The sequence below is a fragment of the Spermophilus citellus genome (assembly GCF_964194105.1).
Source record: "Spermophilus citellus genome assembly, chromosome: 1".
NCBI classification, from domain to species: Eukaryota; Metazoa; Chordata; class Mammalia; order Rodentia; family Sciuridae; genus Spermophilus; species Spermophilus citellus.
Genome location: NC_138182.1, coordinates 219,505,837 through 219,530,425, shown reverse-complemented (window position 1 = coordinate 219,530,425; position 24,589 = coordinate 219,505,837). Strand labels below are relative to the sequence as shown.

Genomic DNA, 24,589 nt, shown 5'->3' with positions numbered 1-24,589 from the left:
AAAGAATTAGAATTTTGAGTATCTTTTTTTTGGGTAGGAAATGAGGATGCAGAAGACCATCCTTGAATGAGGCTCACAACTTTCTTCGTTAGTTTTGTTATGAGATTTGACACTGTAGATATTGACAAATACCAGATATGAGGTGATGGTAAATATTCAACTGGACTGAAACAAATGTATTTCAAGTATTAATTAGCCCTGTAAGAGATTATTAATTCATAAGGAATTATTGGCACCAAAACAAAGGGTCAGCTTAGTGATAGAGTGCCCCTGTCCTGAAAAGTTATTGGTCTTGAAAAAGAAATGGAACTATTGGTCATGGTCAACCAACATTCTTTAAGGATCTGCTCTGCAGGCTTTGTGGAAATATTGTGAAAATTAGAAGTTTGAATAAGATACTATTCCTGAAGCCTACTGGTCTACAGAGGAGATAAAACATATTTGTACACAATGATTCAAAGTACATAGCAACAAGTTGCAGGGTAATTTATTATAAGCACAAAATTGTACATTGCTATTGTATGTGACAACCTAGATTATAATCTAGAGCTTTAAATAGTTTTAATTATTAGTGATATTAGGACAGAATTTGAACACTTGTAGAAACCCTGAATTAGAAATTTTTAAAAAATTCTCTAGTTTTATGTGGACACAATATCTTTATTTTTATTTATATGTGGTGCTGAGGATGGAACCCTGTGCTTCAAGCAGCCAGGCAAGCACTCTACCACTGAGCCACAATCCCAGCCCCCCCGAATTAATAATTTTAATAATAAATATTGAGTATTGAATCCACTGTGTTACTGAGCAAATATTTTATGGGATTACTTTTTCAATTCTTATAATCACGTCATTAATAAGTACTAATGTTCACTCTTGAATTGCTGTAGAAAATTATGCTTATAAATACAGTCATTTGCATTAAATCTGATAGTGGATGCAGGACTTGAATTCGGTGCTGTTTCATAGTGGAATCAAAATTTTAAATTATGCTTATAAAGGTTTCCTGGACACAAGTTAAAAAAGGGAGAACAAGTTTTCTTGTAGGCAAGTAGGAAATTATTAATTTATAAGTATAATGAAAAAAGTTTCTTATCTGGATTTAGTTAATACTCATGAAATACATTGTATTTAGTAGCATTTTATGATACAACCTAAACTTTCATGCTGGCTGTGAAATTGACATCTTTATTATTAATTTTTTTTTCTGAAATGTAATGTCATCGAGACGCAAGTAAAATATAAACTTGTAAGCCATACCAGCTTACTGAGGTGTCTTAGAGGAAATCCAAGTGTAGAAAATATGGCATTGCTCAGTTAGGATTTAACAAAGTCTATTAGTATATCCCAGTGATTATATGATAAATACAAACTCAGTAATCAAGGTGAATTTAGGATTATTAACTGTATGTTTTCTTACTGTGAATTATCAATTGATCTACAGATGGAAAATCTGAGATTTGTAGTGTAATTTGGTTTAAAAAATGTGCCTCAGGCCATAGTTAGAATTATAGAAGTTTACAATTACATTTTAGAAAGGTTCTAACTCTTATTTCAAGATACACAAAATAAAGCCAGATGTAGAATAATATTAAAAAAAAAATAAATAGCTGTCATAAATTATGAAGTTGAATTGGAGCACAAATTGGACTTGGAGTCTTAGAACATTTACTTCTTTTCAATCTAGGTTTCTTAGATCATAATTTAGTTGTTTTCTAAGGAAGGTCAAGGAAGTTATTTAGGGCATCTACTCAAATATGTGTCAGTATGTCTTCAGCTACAAATTACAAAAACCCTGATTTTATTTAAACTTCACTGGATATGTGAGTCAGCTTTCCATTACTGTAGCAAATACCTGAGATAATCACCTTGTAAAGAGAAAAGACTTTTGACTCACATTACTGGAGCCTTCAATCCTTGATTAGTTGGCCCTTTTGGTTTTAGTCCTGTGGTATGGCAGTACATGATGGCGGGAGCATGTGGCAGAGCGAAACTGCTCACCTCATGGCCGGGGAAAGAAAGAGAGAGACAGAAAGGACCAGGGTCTCATGATCCCCTTTTGTGGTATGCCCCCAATGATTTAAAGATCTACTACCAGGCCATTCCTTTAAGCCATCTGTCCCTCCCAATGACACCAAGCTGGGTCTAAGCTTTATCCCTAGGCTTTTAGGGACACTTAAAATCCAAATTATAGCAAAGGGTTTAAACATAAAGAATTTATTAGCTCATATACAAGGAAGTTCAAAGGTATGGGCCACTTGAGGTCTAACACTTGAGGACTCATTGAAGCCTTGTCTTTCCTGGTTCTTTCTCAGCTTCATTCTGAGAGGCTATCACCTATACTCAGGTGTTCGAGACACCTACAACATTTTCAGGAGACATGTTCTTTCACGACAATGTCAGTGAAGAAAAGTGGCCATCTCTTCCTCTTTTTTCTCTTCTTAAGATGGATATATCTTGTAGAAATAGATAAAGCAATCATGAAATTCATATGGAAAAATAAAAGACCCAGAATAGCAAAAGCAATTCTAAACAGGAAGTGTGAATCAGGCGGTATAGCAATACCAGATTTCAAACTATATTACAGAGCAATAGTGACAAAAACAGCATGGTACTGGTACCAAAACAGGCGGGTGGACCAATGGTATAGAATAGAGGACACAGAGACTAATCCACAAAGTTACAACTATCTTATATTTGATAAAGGGGCTAAAAGCATGCAATGGAGGAAGGATAGCATCTTCAACAAATGGTGTTGGGAAAACTGGAAATCCATATGCAACAAAATGAAACTGAATCCCTTTCTCTCGCCATGCACAAAAGTTAACTCAAAATGGATCAAGGAGCTTGATATCAAATCAGAGACTCTGCATCTGATAGAAGAAAGAGTTGGCTCTGATCTATATATAGTGGGGTCGGGCTCCAAATTCCTTAATAGGACACCCATAGCACAAGAGTTAATAACAAGAATCAACAAATGGGACTTACTTAAACTAAAAAGTTTTTTCTCAGCAAGAGAAACAATAAGAGAGGTAAATAGGGAGCCTACATCCTGGGAACAAATTTTTACTCCTCACACTTCAGATAGAGCCCTAATATCCAGAGTATACAAAGAACTCAAAAAATTAGACAATAAGATAACAAATAACCCAATCAACAAATGGGCCAAGGACCTGAACAGACACTTCTCAGAGGAGGATATACAATCAATCAACAAGTACATGAAAAAATGCTCACCATCTCTAGCAGTCAGAGAAATGCAAATCAAAACCACCCTAAGATACCATCTCACTCCAGTAAGATTGGCAGCCACTATGAAGTCAAACAACAACAAGTGCTGGCGAGGATGTGGAGAAAAGGGTACTCTTGTACATTGCTGGTGGGACTGCAAATTGGTGCGGCCAATTTGGAAAGTAGTTTGGAGATTCCTGGGAAAGATAGGAATGGAACCACCATTTGACCCTGCTATTGCCCTTCTCGGACTATTCCCTGAAGACCTTAAAAGAGCATGCTACAGGGATACTGCCACATCGATGTTCATAGCAGCACAATTCACAATAGCTAGACTGTGGAACCAACCCAGATGCCCTTCAATAGATGAATGGATAAAAAAATGTGGCATTTATACACCATAGAGTATTATGCAGCACCAAAAAATGACAACATCATGGAATTTGTAGGGAAATGGATGGCACTAGAGCAGATTATGCTTAGTGAAGCTAGCCAATCCCTAAAAAACAAATACTAAATGTCTTCTTTGATATAATGAGAGCAACTAAGAACAGAGCAGGGAGGAAGAGCAGGAAGAAAAGATTAACATTAAACAGAGACATGAGATGGGAGGGAAAGGGAGAGAAAAGGGAAATTGCATGGAAATGAAGGGAGACCCTCATTGCTATACAAAATTACATATAAGAGGTTGTGAGGGGAATGGGAAAATAAACAAGGAGAGAAATGAATTACAGTAGATGGGGTAGAGAGAGAAGATGGGAGGGGAGGAAAGGGGGGATAGTAGGGGATAGGAAAGGTAGCAGAATACAACAATTACTAATAGGGCATTATGTAAAATTGTGGATGTGTAACTGACGTGATTCTGCAATCTGCATTTGGGGTAAAATTGGGGGTTCATAACCCACTTCAATCTAATGTATGAAATATGATATGTCAAGAGCTTTGTAATGTTGTGAACAACTAATAAAAAAAAAGGAAAATTAAAAAAAAAGATGGATATATCTTTCCCAGGAGTTCCCTACCCCACCCAGAAGCAGGGAATTCCTTATATTTAATCAGCCAAAATTCAACCATGTATCATTACAAAACAAAACACTGGAAAAGGAAATGAGGCCACTTATAATCTACTTAGGATACCACAATCATCTTCTTGGAATGGGGTTTGACTTAGGCTTCTCGGAAGTACATGGCTTTACTTAGGGGGAGACACTAGAATGGAGCTGGAGTTTTGTTAGAAAAAAGAAGAATGCCTTTAAGGAAACATTCTTGGCTTCCTTGGTGGTTACTGCTCGCCTCATGGGGACTGGGAAGCAAAACAATTAGGAAAGAGAGGGGAGTCCCAGAGTCTCCTGCCAGGGTCATGCCATTGACATAAGACCTCGCACTAAGTCCTCCTCTTAAAGGTTTCTTTCAACTTCCAATTGTTCCAAACTGAGGAGCAAGCTTTTAACATGTGGGACTTTAGGAGATATTTAAGATCCAAACTATAGCAGTCCCCGACACTGGTTCTTATCCTCCTCATAATTACAGTTTCATAGAAATCCAAGCTGGGAGGGCATCATTTTAAGATCCATATATTGTCAAACATCTTCCTTAAAGTTACACAATAAGTCAGAGCAGTTTCCTGGCTCTCTATGCAGGGTGTTTTCTTTCAATATTTGCTCTTGAGACTTTCAAAAAGTAGGGTCTGTTTTAAAACTGAGGGCAATCATTGTCCACTTGTGTAATCCATAGCTCCTTATATTTGTTTTTTGGTTTAACCAGCTAGAAACTCAGTGGGGTCCATGCTCTAAAACATGCACTGAAGTCTTTACTCTCTGTTTTGATATCATGTGCCTTAATCACCAATAGGTTCCTTCTCACCTTACATTCATCTTACTTTCAACATTTCTGCTCCATTTTTTCACCTTCCTCATCTTTTCTTGTTCTATGATCAACTTCCTGTTTCTAAATCGACTCTGTGGTTGCTTTTCCCTCTTTGTGCCAGGTCCTAGCTGCTAGTTACTTAGGCTGTGGTCTCTCTTGTTCTTCCTACAGCCTACTCAGTTGTGACTGTTATTCATATTCGCACTGTTATATATCCCTGAATTGGGTTATGGGATTATTTTGGTAACTACTGTCTTGGGTGACATTCAAACTAATAATCAGAGTATTGAGATAACTTTTCCTATTACAAGTTTCCTCCTGTTTTCACAATCCAAGAGGAGCTACTTCTTTTACTCTTATTACATACAATGAACAAATAACATGTGATTTATGGCCTGCCATGAGTCTGAATGCTTGCGATTTACTTTTTGTTTTTCTCATGTCTAGGACAAGATGTTGATAAACATAAAAAGCATCTTATGGATGTGCTCAACTTTAATAGTAACTCATGCAATGCATAAAGGTGAGTAGTGAAAATTTCTTTATTACTAACTAAAGTAAAAATTTAAATACCAGTGGGTGGAATGACAGTATGGAATCACTAGAATAAGTATTTCTTTTTTTTGTAAAAAAATTATAATCTCTCTAGTGCCCCAAACTTTTGGTTAAAATTGTATTAGGCTGTAAACAGTGATTTTAAATAAATCAAAATGAAATAATGAGCAGGTTGCTAACTATCCAGATTCCTCTTGAACTGTGCAAAAAGTCTCATATGGCATTGGATATATTTTGAAATTCTAACTTCTTCAGAACTGCTTCTCAAAGACTTTTCTATACGAGAAAAGTAAACAAACAAACAAAAAGATTACCTGGAGTTGTGGTGCACACCTGTAGTCCTAGCTACTGGAGAAGCAGAGACAGGAGGATCCCTAGTTTGAGGCCAATCAGGGAAAAGATTAAAAAAGGCTGGGGGCGCTGGGGTTGTGGCTTATCAGTAGAGCACTGGCCTAGCACATTCAAGTCCCTGAGTTTGATCCTCAGCACCACATAAAAATAAATAAATAAAATAAAGTGTCCAACTACAACTAAAAATAAATATTAAAAAAATAAAGGCTGGGGGTGTGGTTCAGTGATAGAGAACCCCTGGGTTAAATCCCCATAATACATACACACACACACACACACACACACACACACACACACACCAGATTTTTAAAAACTTAAGAGGCTAGAGTTTGAAAAAAGTCAAGAAGATAAAGAGAAGTTTGACAGCAAGGATTTGTCCCTACCTTCCCCCTTTTGTTTCTTTTTAAAAGGGTAACTGGGCAAGTGCATATGCACTGTTTTTCTTAGCTTAAAATTCTATATCCACATGGTTAGGGGTCCATAATCCCAAGTTCATTATTCAAAGGACATACCAAAGAATTTGAAGAAAAGACTTTCCTGCACTTCACTGACCTTCTGTCTCTGTACACTCCATACCTAACTTCCATTTCTTCTTCACGCTCCTTGCTTCAGACTTTGTAAACTAATTTGCACATGCACATACTTTTATCTTTCCTAGTTTTCCACATGTAATTCCTTTTGCTTGCTACTCCTCCTGTTTTCCACAGCTCTGCTTTAATTCATTCTTCAGTACTCAAGGTTTGAGTGTTACTCCCTCTATCATCCATGCATCCATCCCTGTGTCCATCCATTGATTCTCTCACCCACCCACTCATTTATTTACCTATGTGCAATATCTTTTGAGTACTTTTAGTTTGGAAATATTATTCTGGGTGTCTGGGGATATACCAGCAGAGAAATAATACATTGTCCTAACTTCTATTAAGCTTAATCCCCTAGGAAACAGGCAATAAGAAAATAAACTATATAAGTTTTTTACCTTTTTGTGATTGATGAAAATAGACTGAAATCATAGAGAAAGGTTTGGGTTGGGGAGAGTATTCTTTTTGAGAAAGTATCATTAAAGCTGAAATGAGAATGTTAAGGAGTAGCCAGCCATCAAGATCTGGCCCTAAGTAAGGAAGATATGTAATGTGTTTAAACAACAGAAAGGTTACTGTAGTTGGAAAACAGTGATTAAGAGGAAGGTAGGGAATATAGACAGAAATAAACAGAGGACCAGCTCTTATAAATAATAACATCTAGACTAGAATTCCCTATGAATGAGGAACTGCTTTAGGTGCTTAATACTAATTCATTGAAACATTTATTATTAATGTATGATATACAGAAAACCAAGGGCTAAGTAACTTGTTCAAAGCCCCACACCCATTGAGTAGCTGAGCAAGGGGAAGAACCAAGGTAGTCTCAGCAATGCATGTTCTTCTCCATTGTTAGGCTTTGTATATAGGGCATTGCAAGCTCTAGAGAAGATGTGATTTTATTCCAAGAGCAATGAGTCTCTGAAGAGTGTCTTTAGCCATGAAGACATGAGTTCATAAATGTTTTTAAAATTTCATTTTTGCTGCTTCATGAATATTTGGCTAAAAAGAGCAAGAGTGGCAGCAGGAAAATTATTTAGGGGGTTATTTTGGTAGCTGGTACATGAAATAGGGTAGCTTGTGTCAGGTGGTAGCCAACACCAATGGAGAGATGTGATTTGGGTGGGTAAAGAGGTAAAGTGATGCTAAGTTGGACTCAGACCCACCAATAGAAGATGGAGTCTGGTGAGGGAGGAGAAGAATCTAGAATGCACTGAATCCTGGCATTATTTCCCTTCTTTCCCTTTCCTGTTTTTCTGTCCCCCTTTCAGGCCAACATACAAGCCTTCCTCCATCTATGTGTTTCCTTTGTACCCTGTGATATCACAACTATCACAACACATGCCTCTCTGTTATTATAAGCTGTTTGAAGTAGACTATAAGCTGCAAAAGGGCTGTCATTTATCTTCTAGCAGAGGACCTGCTGCACTACCAGCACCGAAACATTTAATGTGTTGACTGAGTGAGTGAGGGAATGAATGAATGAATGCCACCATGAAGGGCTCAGGCAATGAACTATCAGAGTCTAGGTTCCCCCATCTGTTAACAGTCCAAGAGTTCAAGAGCTGTCCTTTTAAAAGGCTTCAGGAAATGAAGGCGAAGGGCAACAGAGAGGAAAGGGCAACAGCATCCAGTGAAGAGAGAGGGTTAATCACAAGGGGTCTGGAAAGGGGTGGCCAGTAATGGAGGGGAAACTATAGAGGAAGTAGTAGGCAAACATCCCACCACTTAAGTTTAGACTTACAGAAAGAGCTGACACAATTAAAAGCAAAATAAAACAACATACAGTGTAGCTCTTTCATAGTATTAAAAAATAGTAATAATCAACAATATTGAGTGATTTGTACATATCAGGCCCTGTACTTTGTAAACACATGATCACTATTGGGATGTAATTATTTTGAGGCTGTCTTCAGGGAATTTAATTTCTTCTTTTGAGAGGCAAAAAATTAAAAACTACAAGATATACAATATTACAGCAGTAATTTATTGAGTTGATACAAGCATGTTCTTTTGTCCTAAGGTTTTCTCTGTTTATTTCTCAGGCACTTAAGAGGTCTGGGGCAAACATTAATGAGCACCTTGTCTACTGGTTATTAGCTTTATTTTAACACACAAAGAGCTCTTTGCCATAGAAAATATATCATATTAGATTATAAATTGTAGTGATCATTGATTATCTAGCATTGACCTAGTTATGGTAATATTTCTGTAATAATAAGAAATGGAGACATGTGCATAGTCAAGAGCAAATGAGTGAGCTAGAACATAATGGTGTTTTTTGAGAATGATAAATTTCCATCGTCTCTACCTGACATTTATTTGGCTCAGGTCTCTCTGTGTGTAGTTGATCCAGTTGTGCAGATGGAATTTACATAATCCTTACTCTGCAGAATCTACTGACAGAATGAGGGGTAATTGATAATTCATTACTTAGAGCTTTCTCTCTTACTGTACTCATTCAGGCCACAAACCATCTGGTGTGGTGGGAACAGTGAAAGTTTTTGTTAAGATTCATTTTTATTTCTTGCATTGTCAGTTTCAGACAAATCCCTGAAGGTTGCACATTAAAAAAAAAAAAAAAAAGATTGCATAGTCTATACAGAGTGCATGCAGAACTATTAAATTTGCTTCTTAAAATATTTAGATTTTGTAAGCTTAGGTCTTGTGACCAGTGAATTAAGACCCAAGATTTAATACACAAAATATTTGACCACACTGCTTTTTGTTAATTTTATCATTAAGATTGGGTTCTACATGACTATGTGTTTATATCTGACCAAAGCTTTTAATTTTCTTATGTCTATAAACATCCTATCTAAGCTGGATAGACCAGCTGATTCTCATGTCTGCCCTATGCACCAAAGTTGTGAAAAGAATCATAATTTATTAATAAATACTAAGAAATTAGAAGTCAATTATCCAAGACTATTTTCTAAGGACATAGATGAAAAAGAATTTCACAATTTATGCCATGATTAAAGTTCATGGTAAAGCTATTTATTTTTTCATTAAAAAGCAATATTTAATTAAAAACAGTATTTTATTTGTGGAAACTTACTATATTTTATTTGAAGTGAATAATTGATTTTCAGGAAGAAAGATAAGTTTTCCTAGAACATCTGCTGAGTGTACATTAGGAGAATTTCAAGTTACAGAATTCTCACCCCTCCTCTTCTTAGAATCCTATTGTTGACCAAAAAAAAAGATATCTTTGTTTTTCATCATCTTCCTAATTGAGTTCAAATTAAAGGAATATGAACCAGGTAGAAGTTACTCTTAGGATGTCTTCTGTGGACTTCATGGATTTGTTTAAAAGGTCATTAAATTTCCAAAAGATTTTGGTTTGCATAATAAAAAGTATAGAAGTAGGGTGAGTTTGGATACAGAACAGTAAATAAAATGAAAACTTACATGATTTAATCTAGAGTCAGGGGAAGAACCCAATAAATACCCAAACTAAGTCTTCTCCATTAGGTATAAAGAGAGCTGTGTTCTGGCTCTGATCTGGTTTCAATCAGTTTGAAGCTTGTCACTTACTCTTAGTGGGCATCCTTAGTAAGGGATTGGAGCAATTCTACTCTAAGGGTGAGCTTTGTATCAGAAAATTTATTTTCTAAGTCAAGAAAATCATTAAAAATGGAACCTTGCTATTGCATTACAAAAGCAACATTTCACTTTTTTTTAAATTGGTGCATTATAGTTGTACATAATGGTGGGATTGGTCGTAACATACTCATACATGCACACAATATAGCAATATAATTTGGCCACTATCATTCCCCAGCATCATAATAACATTTTAAAGAGTAACTTACTGTTGCTAATAGCACATTGTGTTTTATTTTTAAATGATCTTTTTAAGTGCTTTAGTTCTGTTTGGAAAAGCTGCACATAGATTAATAAAATGATTAAAAATGTGTGGTAGCAATGACCATTATAAATTTGAGATAGATTGGGAATTTTTATAAGAAGTACACTAAATACAATAATGTATCATTTTAGATTTATTTGTATCATATAAAAGGTTTCATAGATCAATGTTTTTAAAGTGAAATTCTAATCTTTAGCAACAGAGACCAATTTTTTGGAGGATATATTATCTACATAGTATCTTCCAGGAATTTTCAAAATGACTCATTCCCAAATGAATGTGCAGGGTTAACTGACAGCTGTATCACTTCTGATGTGTGTCCACACTGAGCTATGTGTCATGCATACCTTTGACCACAGTACTAGATACATATAATTTTGTTAATATGAAATAGATGAAAAAGAGTCTCATAATTTATGCCATGATTAAAGTTCATTATTTTTCTTCACCTGGAAGCTACTATTAGCTTGTTGAAGTGGGCATTGTTTGTGTGTCAAGGACCATTTCTATTATTACCCACACATTCTAACTTAATTAACAGAGGTTAGAAGATGGGAGGAGAGCAGGAAAGAGCAGAATGAATTCCGGTAAGAGTGAAAGGACATTTCATTTTGCACGCAATGGTGTTAAATTGTAGTCAGTGTATTCTTTGTCATTAAAAGTTTAAAGACTTAAACAGAAAAATATTTTAGGAGGGTTAGGTGAACAGAGGCCAGCTTTCTCACAGGACATAATGAGAGGTCACTCAATCACTACAAAGTGATTGCAGTTGGATTTGCCATTGTAATGAAAGACTTTGGTTCAAATAGCAGACCAAAGAGAGCCCTTTAAATGTTAAATTCCCCTTTCTCCAGTCCTGTGAAGTGCTTTAGAAAAAAAAAATCCTCACTTCCTCCTTCAATTTTCATTTCCTCTAAGGTATTGTGGCAGTTATCTTAAATTTTTTTTTGTTTTTGTTTTCTGACCTCTGAACATAATTTTCACCTTTCAATGAGTTTTCCTAACAAGGGTCTAGTCTGTTTAGCCTTCAGGATAGATTCTAGGGACTCTGGTCAACCCCCTCCTTTCTTAATTGTTTGCTGAAATTTTTTTCTTTCTTTCTCTCCCCAGCTTTTTTTCTTTTCCCTTCCCACCTCCCTTCCCCTCTTTCCTTCCTTCTGTGGTGCTGGGGGTGGAACCCAGGGCCTCATGCTTGCTAGGACCAACTCTAGCAATGAGCTACACACCCACAGCCTTATTGCTTGCTTTCCCCCACTTATTTTATCACTTTTTTTTCATGTTAAATGCTAATTTACAAATACTTTAAAATGACCTCTACATTTCAGTACATTCAAATGAACTTCATTAACCTCTGTCTTTGTTATAGAACATTATTTAAATTGTATGTATCTCCTTTATATAAAAATCATCTAATTAGTTCACATATTGAAGATGTAACCACTGTAAGGGGTTCTTATCCCTTCATATATTTAATAAATTTCATTTGTGATTTTCAGGACTGTTAATGCCATATTTTCTTTTTCCTTTAGTCAAAATGGAAAAAAGCCCACCTGTTAAGGGCTCTCTGTCTGGAAAAGTCAGCCTACCTTGTCATTTTTCAACCATGCCTACCTTACCACCCAATTATAACACCAGTGAATTTCTCCGAATCAAGTGGTCTAAGATTGAAGTGGACAAAAATGGAAAAGATTTAAAGGAGACTACAGTTCTTGTAGCCCAAAATGGGAATATCAAGCTTGGTCAGGGCTACAAAGGTAGAGTGTCTGTGCCTACCCATCCGGAGGCCGTGGGCGACGCCTCCCTCACCATGGTCAAACTGCGAGCTAGCGACACAGGCCTCTACCGCTGCGATGTCATGTATGGAATTGAAGACACCCAAGACACAGTGTCTCTGACTGTGGATGGTAAGGCTTAGTGAATCATCCGAGGGTATATATAGCATGATATCTGGTTTGGAGGTGGTGTGAGCCGGTATGCAAAAACAAATGGTTGCTTGATGTCTGGAAAATACATCCATCAACACAGTAGTCCAGTTTTCAGAATAAACTGCTTTTCATTAAGAAGTCAAGGCAGGTGACTTGTGCAGCAACTTCACTGTTATGTAATATAGAACACTGGAAATAATGAATACCTCAAGACCTGACACACAGTCAATTATCATCACTTTGATGTTGAGACCTATCAATGATTACTTTACAAGACTATAAAAGCTGATACATTTTATTTAACTATTTGTGTATTTGTATATGCACCTATACATGCATTCACAAAATTTTTCCTTTTCTAATTTTCTTAGTGTGATCATTCAAATCCTTGAGTTTGATTTTGAGAAATATAAATTTTATCTTAACTTACATTGAAGAAATAAGATATTTAGTAAGTACCATGGTATATATCATGATGTCTTAAAAAGGCCAAGACTCAATAAATATTTGAATTGGATCAAAATAAGAAATCAGTGAAAATTTATTAAGGTTAATGCAGCAGTTGTTATCCAAAGAGACATTTTAATCTTACCTTCCTTCCAGTGAAGTTTATATGTCACTTGAATTTAAGATAGGAGACAAAGCAAAGAAAAATTGCTCTAATTGGGTACACACATAATGACATAGCTCTTGAAAGCAGACTGTTTGGCATGTTATTAAGCAAAATTCTAATACCTAGACATGACGGAACACATTTTCTTCCAACCCTCCATTTCCCTATAAAATATTTACCTTTCAGAAATATATACAAAGGATTTTACTAAAACTCTTTCTTGTTTAGCCAAAAGGAAATACTTCGAATTCCCAGATGCAAAAGACTAACTTACTGAGCATCCTTTAACGTTTCCGTTCTGTAAATGCATTTTTGTATCACCCAGCTACCCACTAAATATCCTTCGCTCTTCTAAACTTTCCATCATTTATTTTAGTTAACCTAAGTTTGTACCACTCTTCTTATATATATGCATCTATCACTTTTTAATTTCCCCAAAGGGATTTAATTACTTCTTACAATTTTTCATCATTAAAGAATTAGCAATGGATTTGCCCCTTGCCCCTCTGAAACAATGAAAATCCTCCACTTAATCCCCTTTGCCCCATGGGGTCTTCAAATTATTCCAACAATTGCAGATACTTGCATAGATCCATACTTACATAGACCCTGCCCCTCTTTTCCCCCTTTACAACCAATCTTCAGTACACGTGGAAGATTTTTAATTACCAAGAAAATTATTTGAAGCACTGATGACTATAAAACTAATTTAAAACCATTTAAATTCTTGCTTAGGCCTTACTGAGCATTTTAAGCTATCTCTCATACTTACCAGATTGTATCATACATACTTCCTGACAATTTTCGAGAGGTCTATAAAGGTACAAATTGGCATTTGGTGATTTTTTTTTTTTTTGAGTCATGAGAGATTAGATACAGGAAAATGAATGTTAGAGCATCTACTTGGTGTCTGTTCAAGTCTTTTTATATTGACATTGATCATAGGGGCTGATCTATGAGATGGCTAGTGTGTTCCACTGTAGGTACTTTATTGGCATACACTTTCCTGGAAGAGGGAGACCATCTAAGGACAGACATGTAGGAGAGTCTCACAGCTGGAAGTCAGGTTGTGGAAGAGGGACTGCTGTCAACCCCAGGAAATTGGTGGGAATAAGAGGAGGGTGGCTGATCTCATGGAAACCATTCATTCCAAACAACAAAAAGTGGTTTTAAATGACATGACTCAATAAATTTCACTCATAACACCCAGTTGCCCCAATTTTCGTTTTCCTGTGACTTCCCTGGCATATTAATTTGACTCAATGTGATGTCTTTTAGAAATGAGTCATGATATTTACTCCAGTTAAAAATGGAAATGCTCTTGTTGAAATGGAGAGAGAAGGCCCATAATCCCACCCCCTCAGTTGTTCTTTCCTTACCCCTTGGACAATTCTGTTAGTCTTGCAGCAAGGTTCAAAACCACTGGTTTAGGCAAATCCAAAAATACCAAAAAAAGTGAAATTTGAGGCAAATACCAGGATGCCTTGCTCTACTCAAAGGAGTCTGGAGAACTTTGTTTCAAGCCTTCTTTGAGATTACTTACTTGTCATTGCAGAGACCCTAAGGTACACTATTCATACAGTGCATATTTTACATGTTTGGGTAGCACATAATAACCCAGCTAATATTTTAAAATAATTTTCCTAGTTTGACCTTTAAATCAATCAAATAATGAAGGTAACATTAGATTCACTTCATGGGAGAGGAAATTAAGACTTGGGGAGCTTGACTTGTAGATGAGCAGGGAGCACACTAGGTATTGAAATCCTTCTTGTCATTCGTATATGGTCCAGTGTCCTTTCTACCTAGCATATTATCTCTGATAGTAAGGCTTCCTATGTTTTATGTTGGGAAAAAAGGACTCAGTGAACATTTTCAAAGAAAAGATGAATGTTTCAAGTCCTTCTCATGATTGGCCCTGGGTAAAAGGATGAAGTAGAGATGTTGATTTGTGATTGCCTTAAGTCTTTGAATCTTCCACAGAACCTACTAGGGTCCCAATTAGGACAAGTATCTACCACTTAGGATTTAGTGACAAGTCTCTTTCTTAATTTTTTTACATGTTAACAACAACAACAACAAAAATTCCTGGCTAGTTAATGTTCTAGTGGAGCAGAATGTGACACCTGGATGAATGGTGTTCTTGAAACTCCTCAAGTCAACGTGATTTTGCATAACTAAAATTAAGACTTATCATAGCACCATTATGGTGATTAGCTAATTTGATATATAACTCCATTGAGAAATTGCCCACAATAAAGTGGAAGATTTGGACATGCTTGTAATTGCTATTGTCTTGGCAGGGGTTGTGTTTCACTACAGGGCATCAACCAGCAGGTACACTCTGAATTTTGAAACTGCTCAGAAGGCTTGCTTGGACATTGGAGCAGTCATAGCAACCCCGGAGCAGCTCTTTGCTGCCTACGAAGATGGATTTGAGCAGTGTGATGCTGGCTGGCTGTCTGATCAGACTGTTAGGTGAGAAGTCTGGGGGCCAAGGGTTTTAACTCATTAATTGACAATGAGAAGAAAATGCCACTTACTAACCCTTTATTCTTTTCTAGGTACCCCATCCGGACTCCCCGAGAAGGCTGTTATGGAGATATGATGGGGAAGGAAGGAGTCAGGACCTATGGATTCCGTTCTCCTCAGGAAACTTATGATGTATATTGTTACGTGGATCATCTGGATGGTAAGATGTTCAAGTTTTTGTAGCTTCATTTTAACTAAGAAAATTGATAAAAGACCAGAAGCATATTGGAAGAGGGCAAGTCTTCAGACTTATTTGGATTCTACACAGCAGCACTTGGTTTAAATGACTATATGATTTTGTGGTAAAATAGGATCAAATTAAAGTGAAGAAGGAAGGAGGAGTGTGTAAATGATTTTGCAGGTTCAAAATGTCTTTTGCTAATGGCAGGTTTTCTTATAGTCATGCTGCTCTTGGACTGCTTCCAATGCACTTTTAGAGCATTAAGAATAGAAACTGTAAGGGTGGTGTCTATTTTAGTGAGGACTTCAGGTAAAACTCTGTGATGGCAAACCACTGGGCATCTGAGTACTGATAAACACTCAGAGCTCAACTAAACAACTCTGTAAACTAGCCCCAGAAGGGGTTTCAGTTTCCTGCCTGTTTACTGTGTTACACTGATGTTTAGAGCAATCATTTATTCATTCAACCAATCAAAATTTTAAAATGTATATATTTAAAAATACCTATTTGCTAGGTACTCAGCTGTTAGAATTTTGAAGCGATTTAAGATAAAGCCCTTGCTTGAAGATGCTTTGAGTCTGATTGATTTTTGGCTCTTTTTACTTTTGCCTGAGTTAGAGGTTTTTAAAGACAAGTTTGATTGAATAGTGCTGACATTATCTAAGGGGTATCAGGCAGATTTATTATAAAAACACATGGAATAGAAGTTTTTATTACTCTGTGAATGGACTTAAAAGCACAAGTAGTGCATTATGCTATAAATATTAGTGGGGTTCATTTTGACATTTTCATATATGCATATAACATAGTTTTCTCCATTTTAGTCTCTAGTACTTCCTCTATTATGCACTGATAAATAAAAAATTAAAACATTTAAAAGCTCATATCAAGGTATTAAATTGAATGATAATTTCAATTTTGGCTGCATACACATAAAAAGTATGACCCCGACTATTTAAATGTGTAAAAGGAAAAGATTGGATTATATAATTTCTTGGTCCATTCCAACAGTAAGATTCTGGGATTCTATTTATATGATTTTCATTTTGGATATCTTTCTTTTTTCTTTTTTTTTTCTTTCAAGTTGGAGTTTTGTTATATACTCCTGGACTAAATCAATCCTCTTGTCTTAGCCTCCCTGAATAGCTAGGGTAGGTGCCTGCCTCCATGCTTGGCCTGTGATCTTATATTGTATTAATTGAGCAAATGACCATAGAGCCTGAAATCTAGAATGTAGGTAGCTTCTATCTTCCTAACACTTTGAATTGATTTGAAAGGAAGACTGCTTTCAGAAACGGTACTTTACTGTGGTTCTCCAGCATTTTAAGAATCTCACTGTCATTTAAGACTAGCAAATGTATGTTTAAAACCAAAACTTCAGATGCTAACAGCTTCCATATTTTTGTAGAGGAAAAGAAAAACATGTGTAACATCCACTCTATGGTAAATATATGTAAAACTAGAACTTTTCTCTTCCTTTTATTTAATAATTATAAAAATAGAATAGGAGACGGTTGGTTGGTGAATCTGGTTTTAGGGAATGAATTTGACTAATGCTCTTTCAGTAGGGTAGAAATTTATATCTCTGTTGTTTAAATTTAGAATAATATATCAGAGTGTCATAAAAATATCTGGAATGCTGGTAATACTGAAACTTACCATTCCAGCATGATACACTAAAACACAGGTAGTTTTTGAAAAAGTATATGTAAGATCTTTACCAAATATTATTAAAATGGTGGGTATTCAGATACAAATTGAGGACCTGATTAAAATGTGGACAAGCATCCCAAGCCAGACTGTTTGATGGAAAGACAGATTTTTGTTCCCATGATACCATCTGCAGGAGCACCCTATGGGCCCTTCTGTGTGTCTTTCCTTCAGTTTACCCCAATGGAGCTACTAAAATCCTCCTCTCTAAGATTTTAGACTCCCCAACTTCAAGAGAATTATTTAAAGCTCGCTCAGAGGAGGTATCTGCAGAAATCCCAGAAATTCCAGTCTCTCTGAAAGTACTGTTAGAAAGTCTTGGTGGTAAAAGTCCTGCCAGGGATCTCCCACCCACATTCCATTCACTGGAGCTTCACCCTTGCCTTCTTCTCAGAGTGTCACAAACAGTGTTTATGAATTAGGCTGTGTCAGAAGAGTGGCTCTGAGGATATGTGCAACATCTGTAATGAGCAAGGATTTAGTTGTCTTCACAGAGTCCTTCCTACCTCTGTAAGCGTAGTTGCTTCCAAGGCAAATGTTCCGTGTGGAAGCAGTTTCTGCCTCAGTGTAACCCAGCTCCATAATTAAGAATAGTTAAGAATAGGGAGGCCCTCAATTGAGTCCCAGCTCTGTCATTTACTACTTGTGAGATCCTGGGCTTAGAGAAGCTTCAGTTTCTTCTGTTAGAAGAAAACAATAGAAATACTTGCTTTTTAATTGTAGCAGGAAGGTTGAATAAGATAATGTGTTAAAAAGCTTTTATCACGGTGTGTGGCATAGAGTAAGTGCTTAATAAATAATAGCTGTTATTATAGCTATGGGTATATGAGAAGCTCTTTATTTCCACTGAATTCTTAAGAAGAAAGGAGTTAAAATCGCAACTCTGTGAATTATGTTCAATATAGGAAAATTTTTTTGACAATGAATATTATTGAATGTCAAAAGAATCCTGATAAACTGTGAAATTTCTTTTCCAAAGATTTCTTAAAAATAAAATTGATATTAAGTATTATAAGTGCAATATGCTACTAAAGTCTGTTGGAGTCATGATACTTGAAAGATATAGGGAATAACTGGGAATGAGACACTTTATGAAGAAGGGTCATTTTTAATATGAAAAATAGCTTGCTTGAATATTAGTTGAATAATTAAAAAGGATTGGTTTAATTAATGCTTGAACATTAATTGAATAGTTAAAAATAACACTGTAGTAAAATAAAAATTTCTAAATTATTCCATCCAAATTGTATGAAATAACTTTATTCTCTAATTAGAATATCATATTCCTAAATTGTATTGTTTGGAAATAACCTGGTGTCTGATTCCCTGAAGAAAGTCAGGGACACAGGAACACACCTGTGTTGCCATTGGAGGGCTTAAATAATTCTGAAAGTATTCTTTCTGTGACTTCATATGGCATTTATTCAGAGGTGTACGTGTGTGTGTCCATCCCTAAATAAGATAAATAAGAGGGGATTGTGAGGAATACAGTATAAATATTTCACCTAAAAAATATACATTTGAACTTTGAAAAACTTCACTTCCTTTTAAACAAAATTTATAGGTTGACTATTTGATTTCTTTATGATAGCAAGTACTCATAACAACAGAGTTCCTTTTTCTTAGGCCTTTTATTGTCCCTACAGATAAATCAGAGGGTGGCAGATGTGGTCAGACTGCCTTCTGTCATGGTTGGGCCACTGAGTTCCTTTGCAAATAAGTCCATATATGCAGTCTTGTGCCCTGACCTGACAAATGATTGATCCAAGACCTCATTCTCCCATAACCCAGGAGACCCACATGCTGTCTTTGCATGGCCTGTATCTTCTATGTTGCCCTACCCTTTGGCTTTTACTTCATTAGATTAACTACCCTACTATTATAATTCCTGGTTTTTATGTATGCTTTGCAGCTCCTTAACAGACCTACACTGTGGACTCTGTTTGTCTTGAAATCTGCTAGCCAAAGCCTGATCAACTGTCACCTATTTACCCTCATTTTCCTCCTCTCCAGAATGACCCTGCACACCTGCACCTGACCCTCCAGACCCCCTGCTTGCTGCTCCTGCAGGTCTCCTTTGTCCTCATCTTCTCAACATTCTGATCTTATCTGTACTTGAAAACTTACTTCTTCTGGGACCCCCTTTTTGGTTATTCTAGCTCACATTGAGATATATTTGATATGAACTCTTACTTTAGTTAGAGTTGGTTCCATGTATTTTGTTGGTTTCTGGTTTCTCAGTGTTCATCAAATATAAAATGTTGCTAGTTTTATTTCTGTGAAACTACTATAAGCTCTTAGTAAAGACAAGGCCATAAACTTCTGTATCTTTCTGAGACACTCTCAATGGCTTATTTTGAAACTAGGACACAAAATAGTTACCAAGAAATACTTGGAGGTAATTGCAGTTTTCTTCCAACCTTCTTCTTTTTTTGGAAACTGCTTGATGCCACCACCTTTCCATTTTAATAGCATTTAAAAGAATGCTTTGCTTTGTTCACCAGATTCACTAAGGGTTAGCATTAGGGTTAGGGTTTTGCATGTGTGCTTCCATTTTTTCCAGCACCATTTCTTTAAAAATCTACGCTTTCTCCATTTAATGCTCCTAGCATCCTGTTAAAAAGCAATTGACCATAGATATATAGCTTTGCTTCTGTACTCTCAGCTCTGTTCCATTGATCTATACATCTACTCTTATGCCATTGTCTTTTTTCCTATTGTTTTATAGTAAAATTTGAAATTGGAAATCGTGAGAGCTTTACTCTTCTTTTCAAAACCATTTTAGCTATTCTGGGTCCATTGAGCTCTCACATGAATTTTAGAAGCTTGTCACTTTCTATAGAAAAGCTATCAAGAATTCTGATAGAAACAACAATGAAGTGCTAGACCAACTTGGAGTAAATTACCATCTTAACAATATGAAGTTTTCTGATCCCTGAACATGGGATATATCTTTCTGGGTTTAAAGACATTTTAAAATTTCATTCAACAATGTCTTGTAGTTTTCAGAGTATAAGTTTTACTGTTCTTTTGTTTAGTTTTAAGTATTTTATTCTTTTGGATGCAAATATAAATGGAATTTTCTTAATTTCTTTTTCTGATTATTATCATAAGTATGTAGAAATGCAACTGATTTTTATATATTGGTCTTGTGTCTTACAATGTTGCTGTACTTGTCTATTCATATGAACTGCTTTTTAGTCTTCTTCATTTTATTATTCTTTTAATCAGCTATTTATTTTTTTTTTGGCTGTTGTTACTAAAAAACTCAACAAGAAAATATAGAGGAGAAAAAGTTTATTTGGCATCTCACAGTTTTAGGAGGCTCAGTTCAAAGACAGTATGATCCATTCCTCAGGTCTTGAGGTGAGGCAGGACATCATGGTGAAAGAGTATGGTGGAGGGAAGCAGCTCATATGATGATTAGAGGCAAAGAGAGAGAGAGTTCCTTTTGTCAGATACAAATTATACCCCACAGTCACACCCCCAATGCCCTACCATCTTAAGCCACACCCCTCCTGCTTTTAGTTACCACTTAATCCCATCCAGTGATTAATTCACTAATTGGGTTAAGGCTCTCATATCCCAGTTATTTCTCCTCTAAACCTTCTTTCATTGTCTCTCACATGAACTTTTTGGGGGATGCCTTACACCCAAATCATAACATTTCACTCTTGGCCCCCAAAAGTTCATCACCATCTCACAAAGCTAAATACATTTAGTCCAACTCCAAGAGTCCCCAGAGTCTAAACAATTCAAGGATTGCTCAAAAGTTCAAGTTCAAAGTCTCCTCTGAGACTCAGGGCAAACTTGCATCATGAGTTCCTGTAAAAATCAACAGTGATTTACAAGTTTCCAATATATAAAGTTACAGAATAAACATTTCCATTTACAAGAATAGGGGCATAGAAAGATGAGATAGGACCAATGCAAGACTGAAATCTAGCTGGACAAAACCAAAAAGGTCCCATAGCTCCATGTCCAGCATCTGGGGGCAATTGGCAATGTGATATTCTGTCTAAAGGGCTTGTGTAGATCCACCCCTGTGGCCTTGTTGGTTGCAGCCCAAGTGACCTTTCTCTTGTCTTGGCATCTCACAGTTTTAGGAGGCTCAGTTCAAAGACAGTATGATCCATTCCTCAGGTCTTGAGGTGAGGCAGAACATCAGGCTTGTCTCTGCTCAATTCCTGAGCTTTTCTAGGACAATGTCCCATGTAACTGACATTTCTTAATCTTGGGTATCTGCACTGCAGCTTCGGCTTCCTCCTCAAATCTCTACACAATCAATGTCTCAGGGGGTGTCTGAAGAGACTCTGACCCTGTTGCACTTTGACTGGCCCCACACCTTCATTTGAAATTCTGGTGGAAGCCTCCATGATTCCCCCTCTTCAGCATCCTTTAGTCTTGTAGAACCAGCAGCTCATGGTTGATGCCAAGGTCTGCTGCCGTCTTGAGCCCTAACCAAGCCTCCAGGGTCCCTAGGTGCAGAAGCCTCTGAGTTCCTGAGTAGCTGAGCATGTTTAAAAAACTTCCTAGGCCCCCTTGTGCAAGAAGGTTAACCCATTGGTCTCTTCTTAAGAGAAGTTTTACTTTTATTTCCTTGAGTCTGAGATGGACAGGATATTGCCAATTCCTGAGATACCCTTAAGCCATCTTTCTTATTGTCTCTGGGCAAGGCTTTTAGCATTTCTTTAGTGGCAATAATGTTTTTAACAACTTCATTAGTCCCAGTTTTTTTTTTTTTTTTTTAAGAGAGAGGAGAGAGAGAGAGAGAGAGAGAGAGAGAGAATTTATTTGTTTATTTTTTTTTATTTTAGTTTTCGGCGGACACAACATCTTTGTTTTGTATGTGGTGCTGAGGATCGAACCCGGGCCGCACGCATGCCAGGCGAGCGCGCTACCGCTTGAGCCACATCCCCAGCCCCATTAGTCCCAGTTTTACTCTCACCCTTCAAGTTCAAGTTTTTCAAATTGTTCTGTTCTGCTTTCTGCTTCTGAATATCACAGTAACTCAGCTAAAAGCCACCAGCAATATCCGCCACTGCTCCAATGCTATGCTATCTATACATTTCTTCCATCAGATGAAGAAGTACATCACTTTTAAAATCAGTCTCAAAGTCATAGGACATGGACAAAGTACAGACAACTTCTTAGCTAAAAAATACCCCAAATGGCCTCTCCTCCAAATTCCAATAGTATCCTTCTTTACTCATGAGACCTGTCTTCACTGTCCACAGTCCTATTGGCTTTGTGATCTTCTGATCTCCTACAGAATTGGCCATTAAACTTTGCTTACAACAATCTAAAGCCCTTCTATCTTGCACTGCTAAGCATCTCAGAATTCCACTCACAAATTCCAAAAAGCTCTAAAAGCTTCTGAACTACATGGTCAGGTTAGTAACAGCCAAAACCCTAATCCTGGTACCAACTTCTGTTTTAGTCACTTTTGCCACTATGATTAAAAGATCCAACCAGAACAATTATAGAGGAGGAAATCTTTATTTGGGGGATCATGGTTTTATGTGAGGCAGGTTATATCATGGTGGAAGAGTGTGGTGGAGGGAAGCAGCTAACATGATGATCAGAAAGCAGAGGGTGGGGGTCACTTCACTGGCCAAATACAAATATATACCCTAAAGCCATACTCCCAATGCCCCACCTCCTCTGGCCACACTTCACCTGCCTTCAGTTGCCACTCAGTTAATCCTATCCAATGATTAATTTCACTGATTGGGTTAAGGCTGTCATAACTCAAACATTTCTCCTCCAAACCTTCTTGTATTGTCTCACACATGAGCACACCTGACATCCAAACCATAACAATAATGTTAGCAAATATAATTAAAAATGTCTTAATCTGAACCCCTTGAAGCATGTGATAGTCTTTGCTTCTAAGGACCTCTGAATACAAAGAGCTTCTTTGGAAATACAGTGGCCATTTACCTCAGCTATGAAAAACCCCAAGTAAATCAAAAGAGGCTGATCCTTCTGTGTTGACCTGAGGCCATACTATGCCTGTCAAATCAAATAGCACATTCAATCTTTTACATATTTTGAAGGCTCAGAAACCCAGAAATTGTTTGGAACCTCTTTCTTACTAATTAAAATTCGATGCTCTGTCAATGGGAAACAATGGGATCAGACATCCTGAAAACCATAAAAGCATGTCTATATTTTAGTGGGATCTTCTTGTGTCTTCAAAATGATATGCATGAGATCTTATATAATAATACATTTGGAAATATTCAGGTTTGCTTTCAAATTACTGTAATATGTTTTAGAGAATATTAACTATCATGGTAGACTAATGATAATATTCTAATTGTTAACTAGAAGTTTAAAATGTCAAAACCAAATTCTATGATTTTAAACCACACTACACTTTTACTTTAGCCAGAGAAAAGTAAGAAATTGGGAAGCTTCTAGACTCTTTATTCTCAAATTAGAAACATTGTGAGTCTTATGCTAACTCTAGGTTGTAAAATGGAGTGAATTTATTTTAGCAGCTCCAGTATTTTCTTGTCACTGTTAACAGAAGGTTGTATTTTGTGCAGGATATAAGACTAAATTTTAGGGAGAATTGCCACACTTTTGAATAATCTACAAATGCTGGTTCTTTAAAGATTATTTATCAGTATATGTTAGTTGTTAACCAGACATGTACAGCTGATGGATTTTGTGATTCAGAAGATAATACGTAGTAGTCCATTAGTCCTTTCTGCTAAGATCTTCTATATATAGATGTTGGTAGAGAGCAAGGGGGGAGACAGGGGGAGGGTAATTGAGAGAGCAAGTGGGTGCCTTTCTTTTAACAAAGTCAACACTTCAAGTTCAATGATGTTGAATTGTTATCACTATGACATTGGTATATTTGATATAAATGGTTTTATCATATGGGTATTTAGATGCTCATTGAATGTGATTTCTTCCAGCTCACTTATCATATCTGTAGATAAATGCATACTTTTTGTTTTTACTTACATACTATTTGACTCAAATTTTGAGGAAATGTAAAACCATTCATATCTCCTAAACTTTCATAATGAAAAAAATAAGCCCAGGGCAAAGGGCCTCATAATCAGTTTATAGAAATTGATGTTCACATCAAACAGTTCAGTATAGTCCAATTATAAACACAAATGAACAGAAGAAACTTGAACTTTTATGACA

General features: G+C 36.4%; 1 protein-coding gene across 3 annotated transcripts in view; it reads left to right on the top strand.

Annotated features, from left to right (window-relative positions):
- VCAN (versican) overlaps positions 1-24,589 on the top strand; it is a 105,343-nt gene that overhangs the window by 8,827 nt on the left and 71,927 nt on the right. For all 3 annotated transcript variants that reach the window (XM_081274858.1, XM_081274859.1, XM_081274857.1), the window contains exons 2-5: positions 5,545-5,620; positions 11,988-12,362; positions 15,300-15,474; positions 15,561-15,688. In XM_081274858.1, coding sequence (XP_081130984.1) covers positions 5,551-5,620; positions 11,988-12,362; positions 15,300-15,474; positions 15,561-15,688 — 748 coding nt within the window. In that variant the 5' untranslated portion in view covers positions 5,545-5,550. The remainder of the gene's footprint in view (positions 1-5,544; positions 5,621-11,987; positions 12,363-15,299; positions 15,475-15,560; positions 15,689-24,589) is intronic.